The 16,493-nt window shown below is 42.0% G+C and overlaps 1 protein-coding gene across 1 annotated transcript in view; it reads left to right on the top strand.

Annotated features, from left to right (window-relative positions):
- pof1b (POF1B actin binding protein) overlaps positions 1-16,493 on the top strand; it is a 129,626-nt gene that overhangs the window by 46,968 nt on the left and 66,165 nt on the right. The window contains exons 3-5 of the mRNA XM_068047997.1: positions 905-1,027; positions 2,431-2,547; positions 4,079-4,282. Of these exons, the coding sequence (XP_067904098.1) occupies positions 905-1,027; positions 2,431-2,547; positions 4,079-4,282 (444 nt within the window). The remainder of the gene's footprint in view (positions 1-904; positions 1,028-2,430; positions 2,548-4,078; positions 4,283-16,493) is intronic.

The following is a 16,493-nucleotide window of genomic DNA, read 5'->3' as shown; positions in this document are numbered from 1 at the left end:
AATTTGGGACACTTTATTAAGTTAAGGTGCCGTATAAATGCAAGTTGTTGTTGTTGAAATGCAGGTGTTTAATGGTTAGTTTCAGTAGGGGTTGATAGACAGATCTGTCCAAAGTAGTATATGCAGGTAAATGGGACTTTCATTTCTTTGTCTGGAAATTCAGAACTGAGGTAAATCGGAGATAGTAAAACTAACTGCAGCAACGTCCCTTTGAAAACTGATGGATGTCTCAGAAGTTATGCTCTGTTTGGAGGACACACTGCCTGTTGCATTTTTAATTGTGTAAAACTAATTTTCCATTATGTGATTGGGCCTCAGGATTCAACTGATTTAAGAACTTTACTGACTGTTTATGGTTCACAAACTGAAATCCGCGATGTCAAAGTGGGCAGTGAATATCTAACCATGTAAATTCACATTGCTGCCTACTCTCATTGGGAGAATGCCAACGCATTGTGCTGTATGGCCAGGCAGAAAAATTGACACATTTTAATTGATTAAAAATTTTAATTTGTAGCCATTGTGGCTTCCAAACAAAAAGTTGAACTATTAATTAATTTGAAGCCAATGTTATGCTTATATTGTGGATTTCCACTTGCATAAAAGTATGAGAAAAGGCAATTTAGTCTATTGAAGCTTATTCCTTCAGTATGTTTGTAACTGAACTGCCCATGGGTCAACATGTTGGTTGTCAGTGCTTTGGGACACCCTGAGGATGTGAAAAGTGCTATATCAATGCAAATTCTTTATTTCCTTTGCTTTATTTTTTTCCCACAGTAATTTGTTTTAATTGGGTGATGTATCATGGTGTGTACATGTCTGGGCTGCTGTGCTATGGGCGTAGAAGTGGTTTTAGTTCATCTCTTTAAAATCTTGCCTAAACTGCCATTTGTTTGTGGTACAGATACAGAACAGACAGCATCAATATATACTGGCTCAAAGCATGAAAGGATTAAATGTTCCCAAGGATTCTGAAGTTATAGTGCATAAAACCTATGTGACATTTGATCCAACCACTCCTATGCAGGTAAGATTTATCATAATGTGATTTTCCATTTCATAACCACATTAGGAAATAACTTGCAAATATCTGTACATTCTCTTGGAAATTGAAGAAGTAATGCAATAGCAGAATTAGTTCCAATAAATGTCATTTCTGTTCATTTGTATCTTTTATAGTAACATTGAATCGTTGGATTAGTTTATTTGTAGCCATTGTTAGGCAGATTGGCCGATTGAAACTTGTGCTTCTAAGTGTTTGTACTCATTCTGAAGCCTCTGGGTTGACTGAGCTTCTGTTGCTGTCTCCAGTAAGATTGAAGTCAGTCCATTTTTCTTCTCTGCTGCATTTTTGTTCCCACCAACCAACCCATGTCCCCATCTAGACTCACGATTTTGGTGTTTTTTTTGTTGTTGACGCTAAGTATGAATGAAAACCCTTTTGTGTGGACAGAATCTATTTCCATGCAAGGAACAACAGCCATTGATGTTAGACAAATTTGCAAACGAATAAAAGAGTACCCTTAAGGTATTTTTTTTATTTCCAAAACCAGCATCCTTTTTTTTTTAGTAACATCAATAATATGCGATAAACTTTTGAAAACTCTTTGATCATAGAATATTTAGTTTTCTTTGCTCCAACTTGTTCGTAAAATAACTGCAATTCAGATGGCTAGTGTTTTGGAAAGATTTAGATAAGGGGAGTTGTTCAGAAATTGCCATTAAGCCACGATTGTTGTTCATTACAGAAATGTCAAGCAGTCATCTTGCTGCCTGTGATTTATTTTGCTATCATTTTATAGAAGTTGAATAGTCCATTAATGGTCCCCAGTAATCAGAACCTATGAATTGAGAAAATATTGTTCAGTGGATAAATAGTACAGGTGGTTCCTATCATTAACTTTTAGTCTGTTATACAAAATGGTGCAGTATGGGATCCCGACAAAATGCAGGTTTCAGACACGTTGGGGGTCTTTTTCACCTTCAGTGCCGAGATGGTAATCTGGCAGAGCAGATCACCCACCTGTTCTTTGTAGAATCCTCTGGGTAAATCAGGCAGATTCCAGAATGGCACATTAATCTGCTCCTTTAGATGTTACCATGCAGGCAGTGAAGGTGGAAATGACCTTCATTATCAGGACAGGTTTGAGAAGGTTTTACTTTGTATCTCATATTTATATCGGGTAAGTGTTCAGTGTTAACATTATGTGCCAGAAGTGGGGAAGCCTGTCAACAATCATATTCCTAAAGTTCAGCATGATAAAAATTCCCTCAAAGTTTTTTGAACAAGTTAACCATGTAAACTGAATTTGAAATATTCATTAATAATAAATTTAAGAGGCGGATATTGTCTGCGATGGCCAGTTCTGAGTTTTGAAGCCATCATGGGTTGATGAAGCTAAGCCTAACTGGCACTTGTTTCTGTTGCAGGTGTACAACAACTCAAAGGATCTCCGATGGTGTCAGGACATGGGATACTCGCAAACTAACTGGGAAAACGGCCGATGTACTCAAGACCACATAAGAAATGTTCAGAGTCCTGTACAGGTGCAAGTGACTCTACTGATTTCATGTTTTTTTTTAATAATGCAGTTTTTCAAACTTGTTGGTGCGAATCTTAAAGACTATTTTATCATATAGCAATTGATTCTGCTAAGAGTAATATCGCAATGATTATCTCATTGTTTACAAGTCTAAAGTGTGCTGGCTGCAAATTGCTAGGAATGAGTGAAATTTGGGGTTGTAAGTAGCTGTGCAGAAGCACTGTTTAATAATTAAAGATATCCTTTGATTTGCAGGGGCTGGGTTAGACCTTTCTCTTCTGGATGCAAGAGGAAGCCAGCTCTGAACTAAGGACAAATGACTTCCTCAGCTTTTTGAAAGTTGATGCATTGAAATGAATGAGCAAAACCTTGCTGCAATTCAACTTATTTCTTTTGCTGGATGTGGGTTGGGACTTCAATTTGTTTTCCGAAAACCCCAGACGAAGATAACTAAAGGTTGGGTGTGATCTAATTCAATGGGGGGAGTCTTATGCTCTCCTCGTGTCGGGTTTGGAGGCGGGGATAGCTTTTAATCAGGCCTGCCACCTTCCTGCCTCCACCCAAATTTAGTCTGGGCCGAGAAAACCTGTGAATGGCAATTAATGCCCAATTAACTGCCTCATCCCGCCACCACTAGTATTAGCCCAGCAGTGGGTGGGCCTGTCACCGCACGGGGAGCATGCCAAGCAAACTTGTGCGGGTCGCTTGCTGGTTCCTGGCGGGGGGAGCGGGGGTCCCTTGTTAAAAGGCTCATAGTGCCTGATCGATGGACCCAGCATCGGGAAAGGGCCCACTGAGAGTTACCCCCTATCCTTGCTGCCAACCCTCACACATAAAATCCCTCCAGTCCTGACTTACCTGCGGCCTGGGTCTAGCGCCTCTAATACCTGCAGCAGCCCAGCTACTGCCTCCGCAATGGCATTGCTCAGTTAAAGAGCTGCCAGCCTCTGATTGGCCAACAGTTCTCAGCAGGTAGGACTTCTGTCGTTAGGATCCTTAATCCCAGGGAAGGCCTGCTGCTGTCCACTTAAATGCCTAATTGGCACATAATCAGGAGGACCTTCCCCAGAGGAGGCCTGCAGGGATCTTGACGACGCTTTAGCCGGTGGTTGATGTCTCCATCGTCAAGACAAAATCCTGGCCAATGTTACATTCTAGTCAATGTGACTTAATTTGCATAGTTATGTCTTAAATCGCCTGGGCAGGGTCTTCTATTCACAACCTGTTTGAATGTCTACACTTAAAAACCTCTCTACCAAATAAAATAACTGTTCTCTGAACTTTGTTGTGAAATGAGATAGCGTATTCATGTTACTTGAAGCCAAGAGTCTCAAATAGAATAAAATTATTTTATTGAAAAGTTAAAGTCTTGAATAACCTGTTAACTTGAAGATGAAAATTAAAATCCAATAAACTAATTGTAAAATGTTAAAATTGATGCACTCAGTGGCTATTAGTCTGGATGCTTGAGATCTATCTGGAAATGCCTGGGGATGGAGAATTCAAGTCTGATCTAGTATTTGTTTGAGTTGCAGATCGTAAGCTCTCCAAGTGAATACCTAGGGCCTCAGAGCACACGAAGCTCTGTCACTTCCCAGGAATATGATTTGCAGTATGATGAAACCCAGTTGAGAAGCTCAGGAGGACGGAGTCCTGTATCAGCCAGAGTGCGGAGTCCTGTATCAGCCAGTGCACGGAGTTCTGTATCAGCCAGAATGCAGAGTCCTCAACCAACCCAGGTACTATACCCAGAAGTGGAGATTTCTATTTAAGCAGTCTGTTTCACCTTGCTGTATTAGATTGAAAAAGACTGTATTAAACTGTTACTGTCATTGCAGGTAAGATGTTTCCTTTTTTTCAGAAAAATATCTGAAACAAAGGGCTGAATTTTATGAGCCCGCCGCCGATTTTGCCAAAGAGCCGTCGCGATTCCAGACACGGTGGCTCATTTAAATAGCCGGGGTGGCATCCCCCCAATCACACTGATGTCCCCGGCAATGGTGTCAGCAGCCTGTGCACAGGCGCTGATTCGATTTCTAAAGGGCTGTTAGCTCTACCAGCATAGTTAAATATTTAATTAAATTAAATAAATGCATCACTTTTCCCCCTCTCCCACCACCCACAATAACAATTAAATTAATTATTTGCCCTTTCCTCCCCAAAATACTTACCTTTACCATCTGACCTTCCCCTGCCCACCCCTCCCCCCCCCCCCCCCCCCCCACACAAACTGTACAAACTTTAAACTACAACCTTTCCCACCATCCCCTACACCCAGGACATTAATTTAACCCTATTCCCGCCCCCACCCCCCCCCACCCGTAATGTGAAACTTATCTCATCCACCCTCCCCACCATTGTTGCACCTCGTTTCCCTGGACAAGGATCCAAAGGCGCAGGAGTGCCGGCCATCAGGCCGTAGATCACAGCGGGGCATCATGATTAATGATAAGTACATGCAAATCTATTAATTTACTTTATTTGCATATGGTGATTGTGCTCCCGTTGCCGAGCGGTGGTGGGGGGGGGGGCACCACTGTGCCCCGCCACTGCCGGGAGGATCGGGCCGGGCCCTGCAGGCATCGAGTTCCGTGGCGGGCCTCATCCAGGGCCATTTTCAGGCTCCTCCACCACAGATCCCGACATCGAGGGCTCCTTAAAATCCAGCCCAAAATGAGAGGAGATTTGAAGCAATGATATTGTCTCCTGTTCAGTACTTTGCCTGCAATGTGGAGGAAAAATATTTGAGGTGGAGTTTAATAGCTGGGGTTTAGAGCTAGTATTTTAGAGGTTGAGTATTGCGGTTGCATTGCAAGATGTGGGAAGGACCGAAGATATATGAAGTCTTTTTATTGTCCTGGGATAGGGTAGATGGTGTAATTGAATTCATTTAGCAGTGAAATATCTTTAGCTTGTAAGGTATTCTCCATAATCCATTGCTGAAGTCTATTCAGACTTTATATAGTCAGACAAATAATTTATAACTTGTAATTAGTTGTTATATTAGAGATCAACCTACCAATTGGGAATTGCAATTGGATTCACCCATCTCCAACTACAGAACGCTAAAATAAAAGCAAAATACTGCAGATGCTGGAAATCTGTAATAAAAACAAAGTGCTGGCAATACTCAGCAGGTCTGGCTGCATCTGTGGAGAGAGAAGCAGAGTTAATGTTTCAGGTCAGTGACCCTTCTGATGAAAGGTCACTGACCTGAAACATGAACTCTGCTTCTCTCACCACAGATACTGCAGACCTGCTGAGTATTTCCAGCACTTTCTGTTTTTATTACAGAACACTAAAAATGGCTTTACCACATCAGAATGAGTGTTGACATAGTCAAAATTTAAATTAAGTATCTGCACTAATTCATACAGTGCCATAAATTGCATATATATGGTATTTCTCCCATTAAATGATATACTATGCAATAATGCATATTATTTTTCCACTTAAATTGCATACTGAGACATATATATATATATATATATATATATATATATATATATATATATATTATAGAGCCCTTTCCTATCCTGAGTGGTGTGAAACAGGGCTGTGTTCTCGCACCCACACTTTTTGGGATTTTCTTCTCCCCGCTGCTTTCACATGTGTTCAAATCCTCTGAAGAAGGAATTTTCCTCCACACAAGATCAGGGGGCAGGTTGTTCAACCTTGCCCATCTAAGAGCGAAGTCCAAAGTACGGAAAGTCCTCATCAGAGAACTCCTCTTTGCTGACGATGCTGCTTTAACATCTCACACCGAAGAGTGCCTGCAGAGTCTCATCGACAGGTTTGCGTCTGCCTGCAATGAATTTGGCCTAACCATCAGCCTCAAGAAAACGAACATCATGGGGCAGGACGTCAGAAATGCTCCATCCATCAATATTGGCGACCACGCTCTGGAAGTGGTTCAAGAGTTCACCTACCTAGACTCAACTATCACCAGTAACCTGTCTCTAGATGCAGAAATCAACAAGCGCATGGGTAAGGCTTCCACTGCTATGTCCAGACTGGCCAAGAGAGTGTGGGAAAATGGCGCACTGACACGGAACACAAAAGTCCGAGTGTATCAGGCCTGTGTCCTCAGTACCTTGCTCTACGGCAGCGAGGCCTGGACAACGTATGTCAGCCAAGAGCGACGTCTCAATTCATTCCATCTTCGCTGCCTTCGGAGAATACTTGGCATCAGGTGGCAGGACTATATCTCCAACACAGAAGTCCTTGAAGCGGCCAACACCCCCAGCTTATACACACTACTGAGTCAGCGGCGCTTGAGATGGCTTGGCCATGTGAGCTGCATGGAAGATGGCAGGATCCCCAAAGACACATTGTACAGCGAGCTCGCCACTGGTATCAGACCCATCGGCCGTCCATGTCTCTGCTATAAAGACGTCTGCAAACGCAACATGAAATCGTGTGACATTGATCACAAGTCGTGGGAGTCAGTTGCCAGCATTCGCCAGAGCTGGCGGGCAGCCATAAAGACAGGGCTAAATTGTGGCGAGTCGAAGAGACTTAGTAGTTGGCAGGAAAAAAGACAGAGGCGCAAGGGGAGAGCCAACTGTGCAACAGCCCCGACAAACAAATTTCTCTGCAGCACCTGTGGAAGAGCCTGTCACTCCAGAATTGGCCTTTATAGCCACTCCAGGCGCTGCTTCACAAACCACTGTCCACCTCCAGGCGCATATCCATTGTCTCTCGAGATAAGGAGGCCCAAAAGAAAGAAGAAATATATATATATATATAAATATAATACTTTCCCAGTAGTAGTAGTAGTAGCAGGTATATGTTCATCTCGGAAGATGATGGACGGCGCTGGGGGTGTATGTCACTTCTGGGTTGAACATCGCCTGTTGTGGCTGAAGAAGCCGACTCGTGAGCGGAATCCCTACCAGAGCCGGCACAAATGAATATCATTAGTCCAAGGTTGAGTGATGTTTTTGCTTTCCACCAGGCTCTCTTATTCGCCATCTAGTCGTTTCTTTTGTCCTCCGCTTTTCCCCACCCTTCCTGACTGCCATTCTTCAGGAACTCTGGTCAACAGCAAGGACTTCCCATGCACCAACACAGATCCCAGTCAACTTGAGGTCTTGCTTGCAGACATCCTTGTATCACAGATGTGGCCGACCTGTTGATCTCGCGCTAATAGTAAGCTCGCCATAGAGCACGCCTTTGGGGCTGCGGCCTTGATCCATGTGGCGCATGTGACCCAGCCAATGAAGTCGCCACAAACTCAAGAGGGCAGACATGCTGGGGGTCCCTGCACGCTGGTGTACGTCCGTATCCAACACTCTGAGCTGTCAGGAGATGCCCGATATCCATCAGAGGCAGCGGAGGTGGAAGCTGTTCAGCTGCTTTTCTTGGCTTGCATTAGTTGTCCATGCTTCGCTGCTGTAAAGGAGGGTGCTGAGAACACAAACCTGGTACATGCAGAGCTTTGTAATTTTGGTTAGTTTGCTCGTGGTCCGCACTCTTCCTTTGACATGACAGCTGCAGCCTTGGCAATCCTGGTGCTGATTTCAGCATCAAGAGACAGATTGCTGGTGATTGTTGATCTGAGGTATGTGAAACTGTCGACAACCTCCAAAGTGAGGCTGCCGATGTTGGTGGAAGGTGTAGTCTCTATGTCCTGGCCCATAACTTTGGTCTTCCTGATGTTGATTGTCAGTCCAAACTCCTTGCAGGCCCGGGAGAACCAATGTACAAGCTGCTGCAAGCGAACTTCATTATGGGATGTCAGGGCAGCCTTATCAGCAAACAGCAACTCATGGACTAGGACTTTATGCACTTTGGTCTTGGTGTGCAGCATTGCCAAGTTGAACAGCTTGCCTTCAGCTCTGGTGTGCAGATGGACACCCCCATTTGAATTGCCAAAAGTGTATAATAGCAGCATGGAGAAGAATATGCCAAAGAGAGTTGGCACCAGGACGCAGCCCTGCTTTACCCTGCTGCTGATCTTGAAAGCATCTGACATTCCAGTGTAACTGATGGAACTGTGCATGTTCTCATGGAAAGAAGAGATGATACCCAAGAGTCCAGGAGGGCAGCCTATTTTCCCTAGCAGCTTGAAGAGTCCGTCTCTGCTGACAAGATTGAAGACCTTGGTGAGGTCTAATGGTAATGTAGAGTAGTCTGTGCTGTTCATGGCACTCATCCTGTAATTGCCGAAGTGGAAAAATCATGTCGACTGTTGATCTGCCAGCTCTGAAGCCGCACTGAGACTCAGGATAGATGCGTGATGCCAGGGTTTGCAATCTGGTCAGAGCAATGAGAACAAAGACCTTCCCCATAATACTTAGCAAGGTGCTGTCTTGTAGTCACTGTGATCCGCCTTATTTTTGTACAAGGTGACTATGCTTGCATCACGCAAGATGGTCAATGGGCTAATTGAGCTCTACTATGGTGGGCTCGCTGTCTAATTCCTCCATGACAGGGAAGTTCGGAATAGCACTAAGAGCTTCTTCAGTAACAGTGTTTTCCATTGCTTAGAGTTTGAGGTAATACTTTCCCAATTGCACAAGTTAACCATGAAAATTTCCAGGTTAACTGAAGTAAGTGTCCCCAGTATTTTGTGTAGTCCACCCAAAATATTATGACTGAAATTGAGGTTGTTTTGAATCAAGCTTTGGAGGCCCAAATCCTGTGTATTCATAAAGCCAAGAACTTAAGTCTTGGAATAAAGACCAAAGATTAAAAAAACAGAGTATGTAGAGCATTTGGTCCTGATACGATAGATGATATAATTGAATTTGTGTAGTAGTGAAACTTACTTTTAACTTGTAAGGCATTCTCCATAAACCTTTAGTGACATCTATTCCAAATGTACATAGTAATATGAATAATTTATAATTTGTAATTGGTTGTTATGTCAGAAATCAACCTACTTAGCAATTGGCAATGTGAATCTAAATGTGAAAAAAGTTAACACTTCAAGTGTAACTCTTCACCAGAACGCACCAACCCTCTCACTGGCACTCTGCCAGTCTTTTCCCTGCTAGGTCAGTCTTGGATGCTTACTTGGTGTCAGACTGTGAGAGAAAATGACTAGGTGTAAATAAATTTCAGGAAATTTATACACTTTCAGGAAGATGGAGAAGATTGTTCACCTTCATCCTGCTTGCACTACTCAGCAACAAAATGGGCAGACTGATCAAACTGTCCAGGTCTGCATGTAAAGGGCTGAGATTTGGACATCACCTTTGTGCCAAGGCACATGAAACCTTTCTCTGCCCCCATGATAAGCTGGACATGCTGCACTTGTTTCAGAATCTCTTAGACCAGGATAACGTCCTCCATTTTGGAAATGTTTAACCTGTAGCAGAATTCAATGATTGTTAGGAAAATTCTGGGGAGGTAGGCAAAGGGTTAGTGACAGATAGGATATCATCTTCGAAAGACCATGGCTGTGTTGTACTGTTCTAGTCTGCATATCATGGATGCTCATTAAAATGGGAGATGTCAGCTCTGGGAAAAGGAACATTTATCTTCTTTTGTCACCTTGTATCAACATCTCAAACTCCCCTATCCATGTATAATATGCTTCATGTTATGTCTGTTCATCTGTTCATGAACTTATAGGCAAGAGTGTAACTAAGCAATGGCTGTCCCTCAGGGAAGAGACTGGAAGGAAGATGGCATGGTCAATTATGTCAAAGATTGCAGAATATCGTGGAAGATTATGCACTATCGTCACAATCTCAGAAGAGAATTTCATTTGTGACTTTGATGAGGGCCACTTCAATGTTGTTTGAGAGGTGAAGGCTGGAGTGGAAGGATTCAACTGGAGCTGTGAGGCGATGGGTTTGGATCCTGGAGGCAACATCACAAAAATGGTGAAGGTGAAAGGAAGATAGGGCTGTAGTTAGTGAAGGTAGAAGATAGGTTCCAGTTTTGAAAGGGAGATTTGTGAAAGATGATATAGGTGTTACTTAAATGCAAGTTGCTGGGTTTGAATGAGTCAGGTTGAAATTGAAATTTGCTTAATGTCAAAGTTGACTTACTTTGCATTGCTTTTCGATTTAGTCTGTTTTGTCTGCATTTAGAGATTGGAGTACTGAGAAAAATGGACACCATTTTTTGAAGAGGGTTGTCTGAGGTGGTTGTTGTAGCTGTGCTTTGGGAGACATTTCTAAGGTTAGGTATTGTGGCTGCAGTTTGGAGGAAATGGCTGAGTTTGTGAAAATGTAGCTGAGATCATCTATTGTAGCTGTAGTTAAGATGGTGATGTCATGACCTAATTTCCCCAGAAGTTGCATGTAATGACTGAATCACTGCTGAAGTAATTATAAGTGCTGCAAAAAGAACAATGATTTCACACAATTTGTTTTGCATATTGAACTGCACAATAATTGAAACCTCCATTTAGATGTCAATTCCACATCCTGTGAAGCATAAATTCTGATCTTTATACTGACTAAAATGAGAATAATTGTAATTGCTATAGAACCAATCATCAATTTTCAACAAATCCACCCAAAATAATTGAAGGTTGGATGTGACAAAGCTAATCCTTCTAGTCAAGTTCAAGCCAAGTTGATTTTCCAGCCAAGTAATGAAGTAATCCTACATGGATATTATTTGGCTTTAATAGTATGAAGGGCATCATTCAAACTCCACCCTTTCATGTTATCTGATATCTCTTTTGACAACTTGTGAGGCATTAGTATCTGATTACATATCTTTACAATAACGATGCAGCTTGAATTAACAAATTAATTTAGTTCAATAAATATATCACGTTCCCTCATGGCTTAAGAGTTTATCCAGTATTTAGCTAAAGCTGCAGACTAGGAATGTCCCCAGCCTGTACTATGTTGGCTGATCTCATCGAGGGCAGCATTGGGGAACTACCATTGGTCTAAGTGCCCCCAGGTTAGTGAGGGCAAACAGATCAGGTAAATTTCCCCTAATTGCTATCTGGTGGCTTCTCCCGGAAGTGCATACACATAGACATCAGATGAGGACAGAATTGAGCTCAGCTGTGATTCACAGTCAAGGCTTTTACAATTTGGGCAAGGTAGAAGAGAATGTGTGATGTCTGTCAAAACACATCTAGTTAGGAGCCAAAAAGAGAGAAAAAAACAATCTTGGGAACAATAACATGCACTTTACAGAATTTAGGCAGTGTTGGATGGTACATCTGCAATTTATTCATGATTTTCTGACTTATGTGGATTTTCTGAAAAAGATGCTAAGCATGGTGTAAAGTGATTGTGGGAGGTGAAGTTGAAAATGACCCTCTATGTCTGAGAGAAACCATGAAGCAACCTTATGTTCCACAGCGTCAATCTTCAGTAAAAGCAAACATGTCGATATTTTATATGTTTCGTCTGGTCAACTATGGCAGGTGTTCTTTGTTTAAAAAACACTGAACACCTTTCTATTTAATTAAAAAATTGCATTCTAACAAAATACAGATTCATTTACGAATAGTGTTACGGACAGGTGAGATGATAGGGATAGTTCCCCCTTTTTCACCTCGTGACTGACTGAAGACAGCATGTTTAAAAAAGTGTTTTAACCCCTGAGTGCTTTAATTGTGAGGAACAGACAAGTGACAGGTTTTCTCGTAAGTTTTAAAAGAAAGATAAATGTTTATTGTTCAACACCTGAATATACACAACTACACCCACTCTCACATTCACACAGATACACTCAAGAAAAGATAGTGATTATAAAAGAAGCATGCATTTAGGTCTTATGATTTCAAGAGTACTCTGTTACACTTGCTTTTCCCTGGGGTGAAGACTTGAAACGATGCAGGCCTGCAATCCTTTATTGTACACTGAAGAAAAGCTCTTTAGGTTTAGGAGGATGGATTCACTGTTGCTTTATGATTGCAGATTTCCTTTGTTATATTTCAGTCAAGGTTCAATGGTAAAGCCCTAGTATGATTCCTCAGCTGGAGAGTTCAGGCCAACCAGTCTCTACCTACATGTGGCTTTTTAGCTGGTGGTCTTAGGCAGGATCCTTTCTCTTCATTGGCATAGATGTTTCTGTTCCTGTATGCCCAGAATGTGCCTTATTAAAACACTTTATCAGAAACCTAGTTTCTGTCTTGTGACCAGAGCATCTCTTTCCATTTCCCTCATAAATAGTTTCTGATGGTTAGGCCATTGCCAGACAATGAATCAGGTATCACTCATCCAGATACCATCTTGATAAAATAGGGCTTTTCATGCCCATTCTTTGGATTTCAGGTTTGGAGTTGAAAGGTCTGCAGCAGTATTGTGAAACTAGTTTTTTTTTAATTAGTTGGAGAAATGCAGCCATTACCACAGGAAGGGCCCTTTTCATTTTAATAACTTCTCAAAGAAATGTCCAGAAAGGTCATTTGCAATTTAATGACTTCGCCAAGCCTTGTCCTGACGTGAAAATTAGTTCAGGGCTCTTGCAGTTCCTTGTGTATTGGCAGGAAAGAAAAGGTCACCTGACCCCTCAATTCCATTTTGTTTCACCAGTATTCGAGGGCCCAGTGAGGTTGGGGGGAGGGTGGGTGTTGATGGCAGGGGTTGATAGTGGAGGGGGGGCTTTGCTTTTGGGGGGCCCTCCGTGGGCCACAGACTACCCACGGAGGAGGGCCCCCAATCCGAGCCCACAGGCTTGTTTCACTGAATGACCTCCTCGTGTGGTGGAGGCCCCCCTCCCCAATCCCCTAGCCACTGTTTTAATTCCAGAGTTAGCAGGGAGAGCCCCATAAGTGGTTAATGATTGGTCACTTAAGGGTCTCAGTTGGCCTCTAGGTGAGAAGGCTTTCTTCAGCCTTTCCCATGCCCAACTTAATTGCAGGGTGACGGGAAGGCAATGGGCCCTCCATCCCGCCTTCCATGGCAATTCTCTGGTCCTCCACCCCGCCTCCAAGCCCGTCCCCCAGGTGCCCATTAAATTCTGCCGGTTAACTTTGTTTCTATCTCCACAGGTGTTGCCAGACCTACTGAGCATTTCCAGCATTTTCTCTTTTTAATTCGATTTCCAGCATCTGCAGGATTTTGTTTTTGTAATAACAAACTTAAGTTACCAAAGAAAGTTCTGGTTTAATTAACCCAGAATGATGCAATTTAGGAGGTGCGGTTTTCATTGATGCCTTCTCGATGCTGGCAGTTGGCTTATTGAAACATTTATGAACTGCAACATTGTGGTGCTGTGAACACCTTTAAAGGAACAGATACTTCTGCTGTGGTCTTGTGCTTGGTCTAGCAAGAGTTTCTGTGTATATCCAAATTATTACTTGTGGTCTTTTTACCAAATGATTTTGATTTAACATAAAGCCAGGTGAACTTTAGAAAGCCTAGAGTATGTGAGAAAAAGTAAGACATTCTTTTACATCACAGACAAAATCTTTTTGATCTTTTTGCATGATGTAGCTATTCTGTCTATTCCTTGCAGATGGTTATTATTAAAGAACATTCATCAGACTTGATGTATTTCCTAACCTGTTGTGATAGGTAGTTAGCTGAGTTAATGATTACTTACAATATCTTGTAAGCAACTGAAAATTATTTTGAGTTTCAAAGTCCAAGTTATGAGTGTTATTTAGCTTGATGTACGTGGATAAATGTTAGCATTTCCTTGGTAAAAATTCCGATAGCAGCTCAGAACCATTATATAAAGCTAGATTTCAAGAGGTAAAATCAATGTTACAATTATTGTTCTTTACACTGATGGTTTGATGTTTGCCTTCAAGTGACAATTGTTATTGGCTAGCGTTTATATTTCTGATTATTTCAACATCCCAGAGCTTGCATTACTCTCCAATTCTTGGAGTTAAAAAAAATCTTCCTATTGTGAAAAATGCAAGCCTGCTTTGGTTAAGAAAAAAATACAAGGACATTTATTTTCTTCCCCTTGCGCTCCCCAACCATGCAGACATCCAATATTCATCTTGCTTCAGCTAGCACAGTGGGGTGAATACTTTAGTCTTTGAGCTATCTGAGCAGCCCTGCTCCAATAAAAGATGACTCATATCCAGATGAGACAAAATATGCTGGAAGTAAGTGAACCTAATGTTGTACGTTGTCAGGAAATTCAGACCCCTATTAAAGCTGCATTTGTGTGTTCTTATTTTTATAAACTATCTTGATTTTATTTCATCATTTATAATTAAATGGGAAAATGTAAGTCAATTTGAAAAGCAGAGACCTGAAGTTGGTGAAAAAATCTGAGGTTTTCTGCAGTACAGGTTGAGAACCAGGCAGACACAAAACTCAGGAGTTTCTGGTATAAATGTAGATATAGATGTTTTTATATATTGCTATGGACAGATGGGGAAATGGTGTGGGTGACTTCCACTTTTCACCTCCCCACTGACCGTGGACAGTTTTAAAAAAAATGATGTTTAGTCCTTGAATGTTTGGCTTGCCAAATATACAGACAGTGACAGGTTTTCTTGTAGGTTTTAAAAAAGGATGGTTAAATATTTAAACAGCAAAATCCGAATTAATCGCAACTTTCACCTACTCATGCAATCACAAATACATGCGCACATAAGGATGGAATGATAGATAGAAGGAAAGAGTAAGATGCAGTTAAAGTCCCAAGGGATGTAAGAGTTTGTGGTTTACAGAAACCTGTTGAATCTTCTTGGGTGAAAAGTCTTTTCAAAGGTGCAGGCCTGGATGTTTGCAGTCTTGAACTTGCTGAGGTGCTGTCGATTTCTAGTGGTTAAAACGTCAGTCTGGAGAGGTGATGGAAATTCCTGGGGAGTTTTTAAAAGTGAAGGTCACCTTTTAATTTTTCTGCTGCACCAAGTTGAAGTATAGTATCAGCAGCAGGTCTTCTTGCTTAGCTGGACTGATCTCACAGCCTTTTACTGGAATGTGTCTTTCCGTGTCTTTGGCTGATCTCCCTCTCTCTCCAGAAGGCAACCTTTTAAGGTAAAACCTCTCAAGTTTGAGTTTTGGTCAGGTGTTTCATTCCCCTGTGATGACCATTCAATGCTCCAGGATATAGGAGTCATTGTTACATAATGGCCTCTGATTGTAGACTATTTTCGTCCAACTGGTGTTCTTCACACCCATTGTGGTGACATTGACCATGGAGACAGGCTACCTGCAAGATGTCTTCGTTCATTCATTCCTGCAGATAAGAGTCATCAATATATAATGAGCTGCTTTCAATTTCAATGGGTTTTCCCTAAAGCTAATTTTGATGAGGTTAACGAGTTTCATCTTCAGCAGACAAACATGTATATTTCCAGGGCAGGAGTGGGGGATGTATCAGCTGATATTTTCTTCCATTTTGTTGGATAGTCAAATGACACAGTTTTTTACTTTTTCATTTCATAATTACTCCAGTTTATTGTTTATATTTTCTCACAGTTCCTTCCGTGAAAATGACACTATAAATATATAGCTCTCTCTCTATATGTTAAATAGTGGACTCCTGATATTGCAAGGTTGTTTTTGCATTAAAAAGTTAGAACTATCAGTTAGTCGTACCTGAGACAGAGGTACAACAAAGACCAAATTATCAGTTACTTTGAATTAATTGATTTTGAAATAAGAGAGTTTTATTGAGGGTAAGATTTTAACCTGTCTATTTTGATCTTGAATCATGTTGGGCTGGATTTTACCAGCCCCCTGACATCGGAGGTTGTGGCGGTGGGGTCCAGAAAATACTTCAGGGAGAGGCCTGCCACAGGCCTCAATGCCAGGAAGGCCCCACTCCATTTTACCAGTAGTGGCAAGGCCTTGTGGCGGCCCCCTGCTGCTCGGTGACAGAACCTCAATTTAAATAGTCAAATAAATGTTAATGAATGAATAATCACTTACCTTGTCCCAACGGCTATCCCACGCTGATATTCCGGCCGGATGCTGGAACTCCTGCGCCTGAGGATCTCCGTTCAGAGATCCGAGGCGTAACACTGGTGAAGAGGGGGGGAGGAGTGAAGTTTTCAGGGTGGTGGAGGAGTGGGGAAAGCTGTTCCTATTGGTTGCGGGGATGGTGGGA

Source organism: Heterodontus francisci, chromosome 15, assembly GCF_036365525.1.
Source record: "Heterodontus francisci isolate sHetFra1 chromosome 15, sHetFra1.hap1, whole genome shotgun sequence".
Taxonomy (NCBI): Eukaryota; Metazoa; Chordata; class Chondrichthyes; order Heterodontiformes; family Heterodontidae; genus Heterodontus; species Heterodontus francisci.
This window is presented reverse-complemented; position numbering and strand designations above follow the sequence as displayed.